Source organism: Eptatretus burgeri, chromosome 6 (assembly GCF_056783735.1).
Source record: "Eptatretus burgeri isolate ZD-2024b chromosome 6, Ebu_testis_v1, whole genome shotgun sequence".
Lineage (NCBI taxonomy): Eukaryota > Metazoa > Chordata > Myxini > Myxiniformes > Myxinidae > Eptatretus > Eptatretus burgeri.
The window spans coordinates 25,801,685-25,818,390 of NC_140966.1; the positions used below are offsets into that span (position 1 = coordinate 25,801,685).

General features: G+C 43.2%; 1 protein-coding gene across 1 annotated transcript in view; it reads right to left on the reverse strand.

Annotated features, from left to right (window-relative positions):
- Positions 1 to 14,775, reverse strand: part of LOC147024419 (E3 ubiquitin-protein ligase TRIM33-like) — a 204,351-nt gene extending 189,576 nt beyond the window's left edge. The window contains exon 1 of the mRNA XM_085884330.1: positions 14,206 to 14,775. Within this exon, the coding sequence (XP_085740456.1) occupies positions 14,206 to 14,599 (394 nt within the window). The 5' untranslated portion in view covers positions 14,600 to 14,775. The remainder of the gene's footprint in view (positions 1 to 14,205) is intronic.
- Between the last annotated feature and the right edge of the window lie 1,931 nt (positions 14,776 to 16,706).

Below are 16,706 nucleotides of genomic sequence, written 5' to 3' on the forward strand. Positions count from 1 at the left end.
ACCGAATACATTAATTAATTAATTAATTAATTAATAACTCAAGCGGTGGGGGGGGGGGGAGGAATGATCAATTGTCAATGGGCAAGTATTGTAATTGTGTGATGTCATAATCATCACGTGCACACAAAACAGTCACAAAATCAGAAAAATTAAATGAAATAAAACAAAACATGAATTAAAAACTCAGTCTTGTAAATACTTTTCCACTCCTGGTTTGATGAGCTGCACCAATGGATCATCCTTTATGGTAACCAGGCACTGTTGTTCACATTGTTACATTGCCCTTTTTTTTTTTATTTGTTTGTTTGTTTATTTATTTTAAAGCTGTGCACAATATCCAAGGAAACCTCAAGACACAGGAGGACATTGGGTCCTCCATTCAAATTTTATTTATCCTAATTTCCCACTATGCGTACCATCTGACCAAACATCAATTTATTTATCAACTTTCATATCGTATTACATCGAAAATTGGGGAATTTAGCAAGGGTGCTGGCACGAGATGACCGACTCTTTTTGGAACGTACCACCGGCATGAGATTTCTCCGTACCCACAACTCAAAACGCAAACTGCGCAATGTCCCCTGCTGGTCATGTGAGCAGATGACGCGCATGTAAATATGAGATCATATTAAAAAAAAAAAAATACAACTTTCGACCTTAAATAACTGACAGTGCACTGATGGGAGCACAGTGAATACAGGACTTTCATAATGACGTATGAACGCAAACGAGGCTTTTCGCGCATGCATTGTGTGTGCGTTCTCAATGACGCCGTTCTACAAGTTGGGGCACTTTGAATTTGCCGACGCTCGGACAAAATGTGCAAATGAAATAGGCTTTTAAAGATAATTTTCAGCATTTAAAAATGGAAGTGACAATTTCGAAATGGTTAACCAGAATATTGCTGTTTCCAGACGCAAATCGGACTCACGAACTACAGGGAATATCTGTGGACAAGAGGTGTCGAGTTCAGAAGATTTCTTGTTGGGGCAATTTGGCTCTCATAAATGTAGCCGGCAGAAGCTTTGTTTATTTTCAGGTGGCGAAGGTGTCCTTCGTCGGAAGGTTGGTAACCATAACTTTGTTGGTAATGACGCACAGCATTGTCTTTCCAATCGCAGACATCCATTTTAAAATAAATCACCAAGACTGAATCTTGCGAGAGTGCCTCCTGTGACCATGGCAAAGTCCACTCACCAACAGCCGAGTCAGCTGTCGGCGAGTGTTTCAGTGGCACGTACCCATTCACAGTTCTTCGAGCCTTCAGGTTCACATGAACACTTTACAGGACGGACAGCTGCAAGGTCTCAATCCTGTTGGCGAGTTGAGAAGGTTCTTTAAATCATCCGTTGTATGAACACACAACCCTTTCTCTCAGGTCCTTTTCCAAGTATTTACAGCTTCTTTTAGAAGCTTTGTGAGCCATTGTACCGAACAATCCTCATCTCGCACATACGATACATTTTAGCGTGTGTAGTTGGCAACTGTTGCTCGCGGGTTCTGAGCGTGCACACAGAGCATTCTTGGGCGCATTTCACCATTTCAAAAGTCCCGTGTTACGTGAGAAAGCTGCCAAAAAATTTTTCTAAATAAAGTAGCAAAATGTTTCACAAGTATGATGCAACACTCGCTGTAATTTGATCTTCTTCATTAATGGCCACAATTACCACGTTATTGTGGAGTTGGATTGGCCCAAGTGCTTCACGAACCGGCTGGCCAGACCGGACGTTCGATGAACGTTAGGGCAGGAATTTGGAATTTGGCCAGGGTGCCGACGATAGCTCGCCTACTCTTTGCGAATTGCACCGTGCAATCTTTAACGTCCACCAAGTGATGGCAGCAGATGGAAGGCACGTTCAAGATCCACCCCAAGAGATGGCACATGCAATGATGAATTACCCTACCTGTGATACACCAGGACGACAGTTTAAAGCTGGGCCCATATTCCAACCCAGGCTAGACAGCTTAGCAGCGAGTGTGCATGCACACCTCTATGCTATCCTGCCAGCCCCGTACAGTGTATAAGAATAAATTGTTAAAATCTATTTAAGAAGCAATTTCACAACACAATCTGAAAATGTATATATATATATATATATATATATATATATATATATATATATATATATATATATATATATATATATATATATATATATATATATATATATATATATATATATATATCATGTGCTGCAGTTACAGCATTGTTTAGTTTAGAGCATTACATTGCAATTGCCTCGCTTTGGTCACTTGCAAAAAAACAAAACAAATGGCAATAGTGAAATGCTCAAGCCTACCCGTTTATCTCATTTAAACTCGCACTCACTGTTGATCAGCAGAAAAAAAAAAAGAAAAAAGTGAATGACATGGAGCAATCCCAGTGCATTCTATGTTAGAATACAAGTGTGCATACATCAACATACAAAAAGGGATCTCAAGACAGATTGGATCATCTCAACACCCCTCCAACATTAATGTTTCATTGTAGGCCACGTGCAAGTTCAGAACTTCAAAAATCAAACGCACAAAACCAGAAACAGAAACAGTCTTCCAAACAATTATTTTTTTTCCTCTGAGCATGCATGCAGTGGAGACACCAAAGGACAGCAACCAATACAACCTGGGTTTTGGTCTGTGAAAGTGGTGTGCACGTGACACCAAATGAACAGCGAGATGTTAAGCGAGCCATTGAGGAGAAAGCCAGCAGCCCTGTGGGCCTTAACCTTCTTAGCACGACTCTCCAGAATGCCATTAGTGACCCCCATCAAGCAGCCAGGGCAAAAGGGCCCGGTGGAGGAAAGCCGCGTGTCTGGCCGCAACGAGAAAAATCGCCCAACAACGGTAAACCTTCCTTAATGGCGTGTACACCTCGATAACTCCAGCTTATAGAATATTAAATAATGGGACACAAAGCACTCAGAAGCAATACAAGTTGGCACTTCCAGACACCGCTCAATCAAGGATATTCCTCGTATTTTCACGAGTCCAATTTGCAGTTAAGAACCAACAATTATGGTTAACCATTGTAAAATTGCCATTCATTTAAATGCTGAAAATTATGTTTGAAAGACTTTGAATGAGATTTCATGCAAGCAGAATGGATTCACTGTATAAAAAACAAACAAACAAAAAAAAAAAAACGCACGCACAGCGCGTGTGTAAAAGGCCTCATTTGGCATTCATTGACTGCGTTGGGACACACGTTGACTGCGACAGGAGAGGAAGTCTGCGAGCCATGAGTGGAGATGGCCTTGAATACCATGGGAAGAGAGTTTGGTGAGTAGGGCAGGGTGCCAGACTGTGTCAAAAGCACGTGATATGTCCAGGGATACGGCTCGGATTTCCTGTCTGGCATTGAGGACCTCCATCCATTGATGGGAGAGCAGAAGCAGCATATCCAGGGTAGAGTGACCTGGTCTGAAACCAAATTGATGATTGGAAATCAAGCCATTGGAGAAGAGGAAGGATTTCATATCTGAGGCGATGATGGATTCCATCACCTTGCTGATGATTGGGAGAAGGCTGATTGGTCTGTAGTTATAGGGATCTGTTTTTGCACCTTTTTTATGCAGGGCAGTGATGTTAGCAGATTTCCAAGCAGATAGCAGATGACCTTGGGCAAATGAAAGGGTGAATAGAACAGAGAGAGGGTGAGCAAGAGCAGAAGAGCAGGCTTTGAGGACACGTGGGCTGATGCCGTCTGGACCGGTTGCAGAATCTGACTCGAGGTTTGAAAGCAAGCTCTCCACCTTGTCAGGAGAAAAGGATACAGAGTCCAGGGACAGTTGGGTGCGACTGGGTAAAGTGGGTAGAGATAGTGATGGGTTTAGGACACAAGATTTAGCTGCAAACTCCGAGTTTAGACATTCAGCTTTATCACGTGTGGAACCAGCAGTGCGGACATTTGAGGTAAGGGAGGGGATGGAGGGGGAACATACACCAGAAACAGATTTGATTAAACGCCACCAGGATTTTGAGGAGGGAGAGAGGTTTGAGAGTTCAGACTTGAGATGAGAAAGATGTTGTTTTCTGGCTCTCCTGAGGGAAGATACACACTTGTTCCGAGCTTTGTGGAAGGAACTGAGATTGCCCTCAGTTGGGTTTGCTTTCCATGAGGCAAAGGCAAGTTGTTTCAGGACAACTGCCTCGCCACAAGCTTCACATTCATGTCATAATTTGGAAAGTCACATATTGGCACGACAATAACAAAAAAAATTTAAAACTACAATTACATTGAGGTCAATGTCACACCATCACAAATTCCCACTCTTTCCACCTAAAGAAAGCAAAGTTGAACATGGCAAAAAGTTCCACCAGTTAAAATATTGTTTTCCAATTTTGACCAGTCACCTGAAATCCCACCCCCTGGGGCATGCAGGCCAAATCCAAAAAAAAAAACAACCATGACATATTTCATGTGTCCCCCACTCCCCGCCCCCCAATGTTGATTGCAAATACAAAGTTTCATTTCAAAAAATGGTTAAAACGTGTACTGCAATTGCATTTTTGGGGATATAACCTTTTGACCCTACCCCAGGAACCAAGAGGCAGGGCCAAAATTTATACTGCTGTGCACACCTTCTTGACATGTGGCAATCATAACTACCAACTTTGATGAAGTTCTGCACAACCGTTAAGCATGAAGGACATACAGACAGAACCGATTAAAATAACCCCCAATCCCCAAAAATATTAATTGGGGGGTGGGGGAGGGGAACAAGCTATTTGGCTGGTACCCTCATTATTTTGTTAGTATTATTATTGTGTACTATACTTCCACCACCATTTGGACATTTATTTGATTGTGAATTCATGTTCTCTGCAACCACTCATCCGATCGACACAAATTTTTCAACAAAGAATCGACTACCCATGTGGAATTGATAACTATGGCGTTAGAGGACAACGTGGTACGACAGCAATGTTGGAGAAAATAAATAATTAATTTGGGCATCTTCTTCTCTGAAACCACTCAACGAAAAAATATTGAAACTTGGCACATGTCAAGTACTCCCCATTTGGGAATAAATAGATAATGTCGTCGGTGAAGTGGTATGCCAGCCATAATCGGATGAGTCAAAATCATTATCCGGTCAATACGAAAATTATTGAGGGTGATCTACTGATAAGTTGGTCGAGAGAAATAAAATGATGAAGTCATCAGTCACGTGGTTTGGCAGCCATATTGGATTTAAAATAAAAACCTCTAAAAATATTTATTTAAAAAATCTTCTCCACAAAAGCTTTACAAGATTGATGCGAAACTTCGTACACATGATTAACAACCTTGGAGAATATAGGGTGTAAATTTAAAAGTCATGTGTCACATGGTCTGGCAGCCATAATTTTTTGAAGAATACACCTTCAATTTTTATCTTCTCCAAAACAGCTTACTATATCGATGTGAAACTTCATGCACATCAAACAGCCATGGGGGAATATAGCTTAGTAATTTAAAGATCACAGATCACATGGTCTGTCAGTCATACGTTTTTGATTTTTTTTTAACCTCGCAGCAGAATACCATTCTGAATTTAGTTTTATAAAGAGGATGTCATGGGTCGCATGCAGAGTCCAATCAAACAGGGGTTTTTATCAAAGCGAGGCAGCTCGGGGCTGGGCCATATATGTCCAGCTGGTTATTATACAGGGTCGAAGACCGATTGAAGAGCTGCAAAACAAATCACACACACACACACACCAGGAAACTGAAAAATTCCTGACAATGTATTTATTTCAATGCTTTTAGTTTTTTTAAAATAAATACAGGTGATATGTATATATATATATATATATATATATATATATATATATATATATATATATATATATATATATATATATATATATATACATATACATATACATATACATATACATATACATATACATATACATATACATATATATACATCGTTTTTAACATGCTAACTGAAGCTTCCTGTGTTAGCACACATCTGACAAGCTGTTTTAATGTATTAGTTTGGTGCTGCTGGTGTTGCTGTCACGGTTCTGATTTTTTACCTCCACCACCAAAGGTGGAGGTGGTTATGTTTTCACCCCTATCTGTGAGCAAGGTATCTCAAAACGTTTTGGATGGATTAGGATGAAACTTGGTGGACAGGTTGGGCATGTGATAAGGACGAATTGATTCGATCTTTGTGAAGATCCGGATACTATATATAGATAGATACATATATGTATGTATGTATATATATAAATATAATTTTTAAAGCGATTCTTCACAATTGACAGAAAGGACCAAAAAAAAACGATGTTTCAAAAAGTTTTCTTTGGGTTATGACACAACTTGGTGGATGAGTTAGTGAAGCCACAAGAACGAGCCGATTAGATTTTGGTTTGGGTCCCCGATGCAGATCCGGCCGATCAGGATGATGCAAAATGTAAATTGTTCAGTCTTATGGAGGTATGCACTCCAATGAGTGCCGTTCTCGTTTCACCTGCAAGTCTGCAATCGAAGGTCATTTTTTTCGGAACATTGCTGTTCAAGAAATGCAATGTTCAATGTTCAATGGAAAAGTATCTCATTTATCAAACAACTGAGTATGAAATTCATCATTAATAGTATAAATTTGTAATTGCAATTAAAATAGAAAAGCATGAGTTCGGTTTTCCGTTTTTAATTCTCGCTCTTTTGGATAAATGCCATCATGAGTCTGATCAAACATAGACCCGTTATGAATTGCCAGTAAATCTTCAATTAATCGAAAGATGTCTCCCACACCTTCTCACACAGACTAGTTTATTTATGTTCATGTTCTGGACCCCCATCAGACTTTTAACCTGCTTTTCTTGGTGAGGATGCCTTTTAAACACATCTTTAACGCCATATTTTGAAAGAAAGATGCCAGATCCAAACCCATGGGTATCCATACTCTCTGCGGCTGAATGTAAAGTATCCGTCGTTCAAGAGAAGTTGAATGCTTTACATAAGTTTCATTTTGAGAAAAGTACAAAGACTTTACTTTCCTTTACAGACCAGTATTTTCGTTTTTTTGATATAGAGTGCAATACCTCTGTTTTAATACCTCTGCCAAATATGCTTAAGGAATCGCTTTGTCCAAAGCATCGGTTGAGAGCTGGGAGCATCTCGGTTGAGGTCTGTTTGAAGTCTGATCTGAGGCCTGGCAGAGTAAGGAGCATGAGTTGCCCCCCCCCAATCGCCCCCTCCCCCACGCCCAACCAGAAATCCTTGGAAGTCGCCAGGGTTCTTTTGATTCTCCCCGCTCCCCATCTCCTGGTACATGAAGGAACCAGTCCTGGGAATCTTGGGACACCAGCACACGGCTTGCCCAAGCCGACGGGAAACTGACCTCGCAGCACATCATGTATGGAGGAATTGTAGCCTGCTTCTCCGATCCAATACAAGCGATGACACCTCACTCGGCTGGACCAGGCCTGAACCAAGCCTCATTTCCATTTTTCGCCTTCTCACATCTTGTAAGCCTCCTTCACCCTCCAAGTGTCCAACACGTTTTCAAGAGATTCTGTTTTCCTCAATGAGGAATGGTCAAGTAGATTATCCCAACAATATTTAAGGTTATTCTTCTTCTTCCTCCTCCTCATGCAGCACGAGGCTGCGGGGTAGCATCATTGGTTAAGGGCATAGCTGTGCAGCTGATGCATGCCATCTGGTGGTTAGGGCAGGAATTTGGACATGGTGTTGGCGATAGCTTGCCTACTCTTCGCGAATGACATTGTGGCATCTTTAACGTCCACCAACAAATGCTGGCAGACGAGATACCCGTTTAACGTCCATCCGAGGGACGGCACAGACATCGATGAATCACTCTGCCTGTGAAACACCAGGATGACAGTTTGTGGCTGGATCGGGATTCAAACCTAAGCTCAAGAGCTTAGAGGCTCGTGTGCGTACCTCTTGGCCTTCCTGTCAGCCCATTTATGGTTTACAAGGATGATTCGTTTTCTGACTGCAATGTCCTCTTCTTCCTTGCAATCTTCCCTGAACACTTTTTGTTTGTCTGCTCCCTTCCCTGGTTTCGGTATACACGTTTTCATTAAACCAAATTATTTATTATTCCTGTTGGTTCCTGGGTTCATTCACTTTCTCTGCGAGCGAATAAATTGCCAGTGGACGGACACACGCATGAGCACGTTAGGTTCTCAGCGCGTGGAAGCAAAGTAAAAGTGAATATTACGTTTCACCAAGGTGCTTTGCAATTTAAATTAATGCCTCCGGTCGGCATTTTGGGAGTTTGTCTCCACTATTCTCTCGTCCCGGTTACTATACATGTACGTATGTACGCATGTACACATGGAGTATTCCAGTGCCTTCAGAAAGTATTCACAACCCTTGACTTTATCACATTTTGTTGTGCGTCAGCCTGAATTTAAAATGGATTACATTAAAAAAAAAATTGTCGCCGATCTGAACAAAATACCCCACAATGACAAAGTGAAAATATGTTTTGGGAAATTTTTACAAATTTATTAAAAATGAAAATCTGAAACGTCTTGCGTCGATAAGTATTCAACCGCTTTGTGATGACACTCCAAATTGAGCTCAGGTGCATCCAATTTCCTTTGATGACCCTTGAGATGTCTCTACAAGATGATTGGAGTCAACCTGTGGCCAATTCAATTGATTGGACATGATTTGGAAAGAAACACCTTTCCATACAAGGTTCCACAGTTGACAGTGCATGCAAGAGCAGAAACTCCACCGTGAGATCCAAGGAACTATCCGTAGAACTCCGACATGGAATTGTGAGGAGGCATACATCTGGGGAAGGGTATAAAACAATTTCTTGAGTGGTGAAAGTTCCCAAGAGCACAGTGGGCTCCATCATTAGGAAATGGAAAGAATATGGAACTACCCAGACTTCCTAGAGCTGGCCGTCTGACCAAAACTGAGAAACCAGGCAAGAAGGACCTTAGTCAGGGAGGTGACCATGAACCCAATGACCACTCTGACAGAACAAAAGAGTTATTTGGCTGAGATGAAAGAACCTGCCAGAAAGACAACAATCTCTGCAGCACTTCACAAATCTCAGCTTAATGGGAGGGGAGCCAGACAGAAGCCACTCCTGAGGTTAAAAGAACATGACAGGACGCCTGGAGTTCACAAAAAATGCAGGTGAAAGGCTGAGAGCTTGAGGTACGAGATTCTGTGGTCTGATGAGATGAAAATTGAACTCTTTGGCCTGACTGCAAAGAGCTATGTCTGGTGGAAACCGAGCACAGCTCATCACCCATCTAACACCATCCCTACCGTGAAGAATGCTGATGGCAGAATCATGCTCTGGTGATGCTTTTCAGCGGCAGTGACTGGGAGACTTGGAAGGACAGAGGGAACTGGAAGGGCACTCGGTAGAGCGCATACCTCCGCCCTGTAATGCCTCATCCAAGAGAACATATCTGGCCCAATACATTTTTGAAATATCATGCCATATATAGTTTTTGAGCCCCCATCTCTCAATGGTGAAGAATCACTTCAAAAATTCTTGCAGTCAGATCCGAATCTGGATCTTCAGCAAAATCAAATCAATTCGTCATGGTCACACACCAAACCTCTCCACCAAGTTTCGTCCAAATCCGTCCACAACCTTTTGACACATCCTGCACACAAAGAGAGACAGACAGACAGAAAGGGGTGAAAACATAACCTCCTTCACCTTCAGTGATGGAGGTAAAAATAACCAAGCAGCTCATTCTCTCGGTCCCCCACGTTTTTCGTGATATGAGGAATATATTTGTACAACATGAAAGCTAAATCATGAATGTTTTTTTGAAATAATGGCATACACAAACCAAGTTACTGAGATGGTTGCCACGACAACAGAATTCATGCAATCACAGCCCTGATCCAATCTGGTTGAGATGTCCTGAGGAACAGATATATGCAAGATGAAATCAAAACGTTCAATGCTTTTTGAAACATCGCCTACACAAAAGTGCATCGACAGATGATCGGTCGGGCGGAGATCATTCCAATGTCAGTCTTGTAGGAGAGGCGAAGGACAAAAATAAACACATTCAAACAATAGTGCAAACTGCAGTGATACATAACCCTAAAAGCAAAGATGCTAAGATATGGAACACCTGGAGGTGTTCCTCAGCTCAAGCTTGAAAACATCACACAATTTGGTTCTCATAATGTTAACCTAAAATAAAAAATATATATAAAAAGAGTGCACCTTCAACCTTAGGAGGGTGTGTTCTGGTTTTGGGAAATTACAGGTAGTAAAGGGAGACACTATAACTTCAGAAATCATACAAAGCAACACTCAACAAGAATAGGGTTAAAACGGACCAATTATAATTAATTATCGGTGAGCTTCGAAAACGTAATGTCATGACGAACATTCTAGCATTGCACCGAGAGTTAAAGAAACAAGATCGGAGTGTCAACTTAATCAGGTGAGGACGGCGGAAATTAATATCCGAAGAAGCAGAAAGCACGCCTTAAACACGTATTGCATACTTGGTTTTTGTAATACAGGTTCATCATTGTGGAGGGTAACTACCACAGGAGGTTTGGGGGTTGCACTTTCCCCATCTACAAGCACCAACGTTGAGTGCCATCAATGAAAAGAAGAATTACAGCTGCCAGGACAATGGAGAAGGGGAAAAGGTAAAGGTTAAATGGGCAGAGCAGATAAAGCTAGTGACAATAAGGATGCAGATCGGGATACCCAAGAGGGATAAAGAGGTGTAGACAAAATGGAAGTGAGGTACAAGTAAGGAATGGCAACCAGGGGGATGAAAAGGTAGGGCTTAATAAATTTCAAATGCTGTTTCCATGTGTGTGTGTATATATATATATATATATATATATATATATATATATATATATATATATATATATATATATAGCAATTACATAATAAGGAAAGAAAAGAAAAAGTATTGGAATGAATAAAAGATTGAATTAAGCTGAAAATAAAGAATGTGCTGGTTAAATGAGGACAAACTCTCGGTCATTCTGAGGCGGGTAGAGAAGGAACGCCACGACCGGATGATCGATGTGTTCACATCCAAGAGGACAAAAAAAAAAAACAACAAAAAAAACAAAAACATAAAATGTAGTACTTCACAAGAGTGAGACGCAGCGCAATAGAACGGCCATTCGGTTCCATGCGATTGTGATCATACTGCATGTTAACGTGCCACACTCTCGACAGAATGTTGATGCTGCCGAAGCAGTCTCTTGGCGAGAGTTAGGCTAGGTGGTTTGCCATTGCCTAACCAGCAATCAGGGAAGGAGATTGGAATTTTGTTCGGGATGAGGCGATAACTCGTCTGCACATCGCGAAAGGCACGCTGAGAGCTTAACGTCGAACAATCACCAGTGCTGGCGGACAGGTCCTCCGGTTTAACGACCTTCCGATGGGTGGCGCACACCGATGGATCGCCCTGCCTGTGAAACACCAGGGTGAGAGTTTACAGCTGGATCGGGATTCGAATCCAGGCTCGACAGCTCAAAATGTTAGCAGCCTAAGACTATTCCATGTCACACAGCCAAGATAATCAAAAAGGAAAACAATTTTATAAACGTCTTAAAAATTCACCACAATCCGCAGAAGCAACCTCATGTGCAAAATTCACAATAATACCCGCAAACGACATGGCTCAGGATGATATTGAAATTAACAAGCTCAAATGAGCCAAGATCCTCGTCCTCTTAATGATGACGTCATAAAAACGAATATGACGTCATTGTGATGTATCAGGTTTGCAATAAATTATCTGTGCTAAGGCCCGGCTTGATTCCCGCAAACAAAATTCAAACAGCTTGCCTCGTTTCGGAGATAATGGTATAGGCGATTTTTCATTAGCGGTGATATTATGACGTCAACTTTTTTCTAGGACGAATTTCCAAAATCGGAGATGGTTACTGCCTGCGCGTGGGCTTTCTGCATATACATGGCAAGTTTCACGAAGCTCCGATGAAAACTCTGGGTTGTGAAACAAAAAAAAAATGTCAAAAAATAGGAATGACGTCATAAAAATTGATATGACGTCATAATGATGCATCACATGTGCGGAAATTAATCTCTGCTAATGCCCTGTTCGATTCCCGCAAACAGAATTCAAAAAGCTTGCCTAGTTTCGGAGATAATTTTTCAGGCGATTTCCATTAGCGGAGATATTTTGACGTCATAACTTTTTTCTCGGAGGAATTTTCAAAATCGGAGATGGTTACTGTCTGCGCAGGGAATTTTTACATATGTACGCCAAGTTTCAGGAAGTTTCGATGAAAACTGTCGGCTGTGAAACAAAAAAAGTCCACAAGCAGAAGATGAATAACAACAACGTGAGTAAGACTTAGAGATCCTCCTCGAGGATCTAAAAACAAAAACAAAGTTAAACATTCAGGGGAGAATATAAAAATCGATCATGAGCGCAATGAAAATCAACATCACGACTAACAGTTTCATAAAAACCACCACCACCTACTACTACTACTACTACTACTACTACTACTACTACTACTACTACTACTACTACTACTACTACTACTACTACTACTACTACTACTACTACTACTTAACTCAAAACAACATAAAACTGGTCATGAAACATTTATTTACAAGTGAACAAACAAAAATGAAAATGGATTTTGCCATCAAATTAAAACCACCTCTCAACAACCCATGTTGCACCCATCATGGAGTCAGCAGGGAAGGACAATAACATTCCTTGTACAACTTTACAATCAGACCATTATGAGGCAACAAAATAAAAAAATAAAACAAATTTAAAAAACAATTCAAAACAGGAAATGTACAAATCTGAAGTTTACAATTATGATCCATTCAATCATCATCATCATCGCACCAAAAACACGGTGATAAATACATCACAATCATGACAACTGTCATTCCAACAACACAATCATCGCCATCATCATTGGGACCATTTCAAAATGGACCACGTCATAATCAACAACACCAGCATTACCACCACCACAGACATTACCACCACAATAATGGAAACATCGCAACAGTGGAATAATCTATACGATTGAGCCCAGTGTCATCACCACCATCACCAGACTACCGACAGACAAAAGATATCACCAACTGATAACTAGAGACATCACTACTGCAACCAACACACACCAACACTGCGACCTACACACAAGTTGATAAACATCACCACACCTAACCACAGACAAGAGACGTGACAACTACCACCAACAAACAATGGATCTACACCACCACTGCTATGTACACCACGGCACCACCCCTCTCTCAACACCCACACCCCCACCTCTCCCCGCTCATGACACCCACACCCCCTTCTCCTCTCCTCTCGACACCACACCCCCCCTCCTCTCGACACCACACTCCCCCCCTCTCGACACCCACCCCTCACGACACCCACACCCACCCCTCCCCTCTCCTCACGACACCCACCCCTCCCCTCATGACATGCGCACCAACCCCTCCCCTCACAACACCCACACACGCTCCTCCCCTCACGACACGCACCCCTCTCCTCACAACACCCACACCCACCCCTCCCCTCACGACACCCACCCCTCTCCTCACGACACCCACCCCTCTCCTCACGACACCCACACCCTCCCCTCTCCTCACGACACCCACACCCTCCTCTCTCCTCACGACACCCACCCCTCCCCTCTCCTCACGACACCCACCCCTCCCCTCTCCTCACGACACCCACCCCTCCCCTCTCCTCACGACACCCACCCCTCCCCTCTCCTCACGACACCCACCCCTCCCCTCTCCTCACGACACCCACCCCTCCCCTCTCCTCACGACACCCACCCCTCCCCTCTCCTCACGACACCCACCCCTCCCCTCTCCTCACGACACCCACCCCTCCCCTCTCCTCACGACACCCACCCCTCCCTCTCCTCACGACACCCACCCCTCTCCTCTCCTCACCCACCCCTCTCCTCTCCTCACGACACCCACACTCTCCTCTCCTCACGCCACCCACACCCCCTCCTCCCCTCACCGTGGAGCCAGTCCCGCCCCCCAGTGCCACCGACGTCCCCCCACTTGTAATCATAATTACCATCATCGTCGCCATTGAGCCCTAATAATCATATGAACGACATGTTAGTAATTTAAAGTATCACCATTACCTCATCGGAACATCTCCTCAAATTACATTCCTCACCACTGACATCACACCTGGAATCGGTCCCATAATAAACGACGAGGTCCATCATGACCCACGTACCTTGGGTCGGTCCGCTTCCCGTGACATCTGCTCCGTTCACGGCGGCAGCAGCAGCAGCAGCACCCAGACAGAGTTGCTGGCGTTGAGGCCTCGGCAGACAGGCCTGACAGAAGGAGTGCAGGCAGGGAAGCAGTTTGGGCTCGCGGGTTTGTAGGCCGAGGCGGCAAACGGCGCAAACCTCCAGCAGGTTGAGTGAAGCCGAGGCCTCGGCCTTGTCCTGCTCGCCGCGGCTCTGCTCGCTCTGCTCCCCCGCGGTAACTCCGGCCTCGGCTTCTCTCTCAGACCCAACTGCTCCTGCTCCTGCTCCCCTACCCTCGTCGTTATCGCCTTCAACGCCGTTCTCCACCAGGATCAGTTCGTTGCTCACATTTGACGTCTGCTCTCCAAACTCCATTGGAAAGAGTCGACCTGTTTTGCCGCTGAGCTTCTCTCCGAGCTCGAGCGTCACTATTTACTACCTTCCCTCGTTCAAACCGGCCCAAGTGGCCTTACCAGATCGACTAAACCGAGGACCGACCTCGCTGCTCGAGCGCCCCCCCTTCCCGAGCCACCGCCACCTCCACCATTATTCCTCGAAACTCTTCTCTTTTTTTTGCCGGAGTATAATTTTTACACATTACAGCAATCGATAAAAGCGGGATCTTCTTCATATTCGGTTTAAATAAAACTTTATCTGTACAACAAAAATAATACCAGGACCGGCCAAGCGAACGGTGCGTCGCGCAATACACCGCTGAAAGTGTTTCGTCAGGCGACCCCAAACGTACAAAGAGTGAGGAAAGAAAAATAAACATAAATCAAGGAACGTCGGTCTGAAGGAAGACAGAAGTGAACATAAAATGTCTCGTAACAATTGAATATAAACATAAAATTGTAGTAACATTAACTCTGACGAACGAAAGGAATTTTCTTTTCATTCCGACTGTCTCCGTTGCCGTGATCTTTTCAATAATTCCGCGAATGCGATTTAAAGAAAAACATAAAGCATATCGCAATATTTACATGAAATGCGGTCATTAAATTTGAACTTGTCTCGCGATGTATAAACAAATCCACCGGCGTTGCAAGCAATACACCGCCACAGATTGCTCGCGTCATTTACAGTCGGGATTGCTGAAGAACGTTTGACCTTTCAATGAATTTCACTTCGAACAAAGAGCGATCATTACGATTCCGCAGTTCGTTGGCCAAGTTTGGACCTTTAATGTTTACTAGTGTGGGCCCGTCCGTGCAAAAAAATATTAATAATAATCATAATAATAAAAACTTTCAAACCGCGTGCCAGAAACAACAACTACACAGGCCGTTCCTTCGCTTTCGCGTGGCCGTACGTGCAAAAAAAAAAAGAGTAAATGTGACGTTAATCGTGACGTCATAGCACCGTGTCCTGTCATTGGTTTGGTGAATAAATGGCCATAACTTGGGAACCACTTGTCCGATTAATATCAAACCTTGAAAAGGCACATCCTCAGGTCCCCAGCAATATAACTGGCAAGTTTCAATTAGATCGGACCAGTGGTTGTCGAGAAACGGCGGTCACAGACACACAGACACACAGACACACAGACACACAGACACACACACAGACACACACACACACACAGACACACATACACACACAGACAGACAGACATACACACACACACACACACACACACACACACACACACAGACACACATACACACACAGACAGACAGACATACACACACACACACACACACAGACACACACACAGACACACAGACACACACACACACACAGACACACATACACACACACAGACACACATACACACACATACAGACAGACATACACAGACACACACTCACAGACATACACACACACACACACACACACACACACACACACACACACACACACACACACACTGCTGGAATTATAGATAGATGAGTTGTTTTTTTCATGTTGATAGTTTTTTTTTTTTCCTGAAACTAATATTTCATTTTGTTCCACATTTTACTCTCGTCTACTCAAAATTGACGTTTCTTGAAAAATGCTTTTTATTTATGCACAAGGAAGCCAAACCACCTTCATACAAGCACGACGAGCATGAGTCTCATCGATGTGGGAACAATACTTCTGTCAGAGCATGAACAATGGCGCTGAATCAAGAAAACCTGTCACGAAGCCCCCTCGGCCTTGCTCGGTCACCCCTGTGTAAAACCCTGAGTGGATAAGTCGGTTTGTGCAAGCACGAAACGATTCCATTTTGGCGAACATCCACATTCAGATCAGGCTATTGATAGGATGCAAAACGTAACTTAAACTGCTCTGCCTGGCGGAGGAATGTGCTTGACCGAGTGCCGTTCTAGTTTATCCGCCACCAAGTTTTGTCCGAATCCGTTCACAACTTTCTGAGACGTGCTTCTTACAGAGTGACGGATAGACAAACAGTGGTGAAAACGTAATCTTCGTCCACCTTCGGTGGTGGAGCGAATGACCCCAGAAGTCTCAAACATAATCGTTGAAGCGCTTTGTC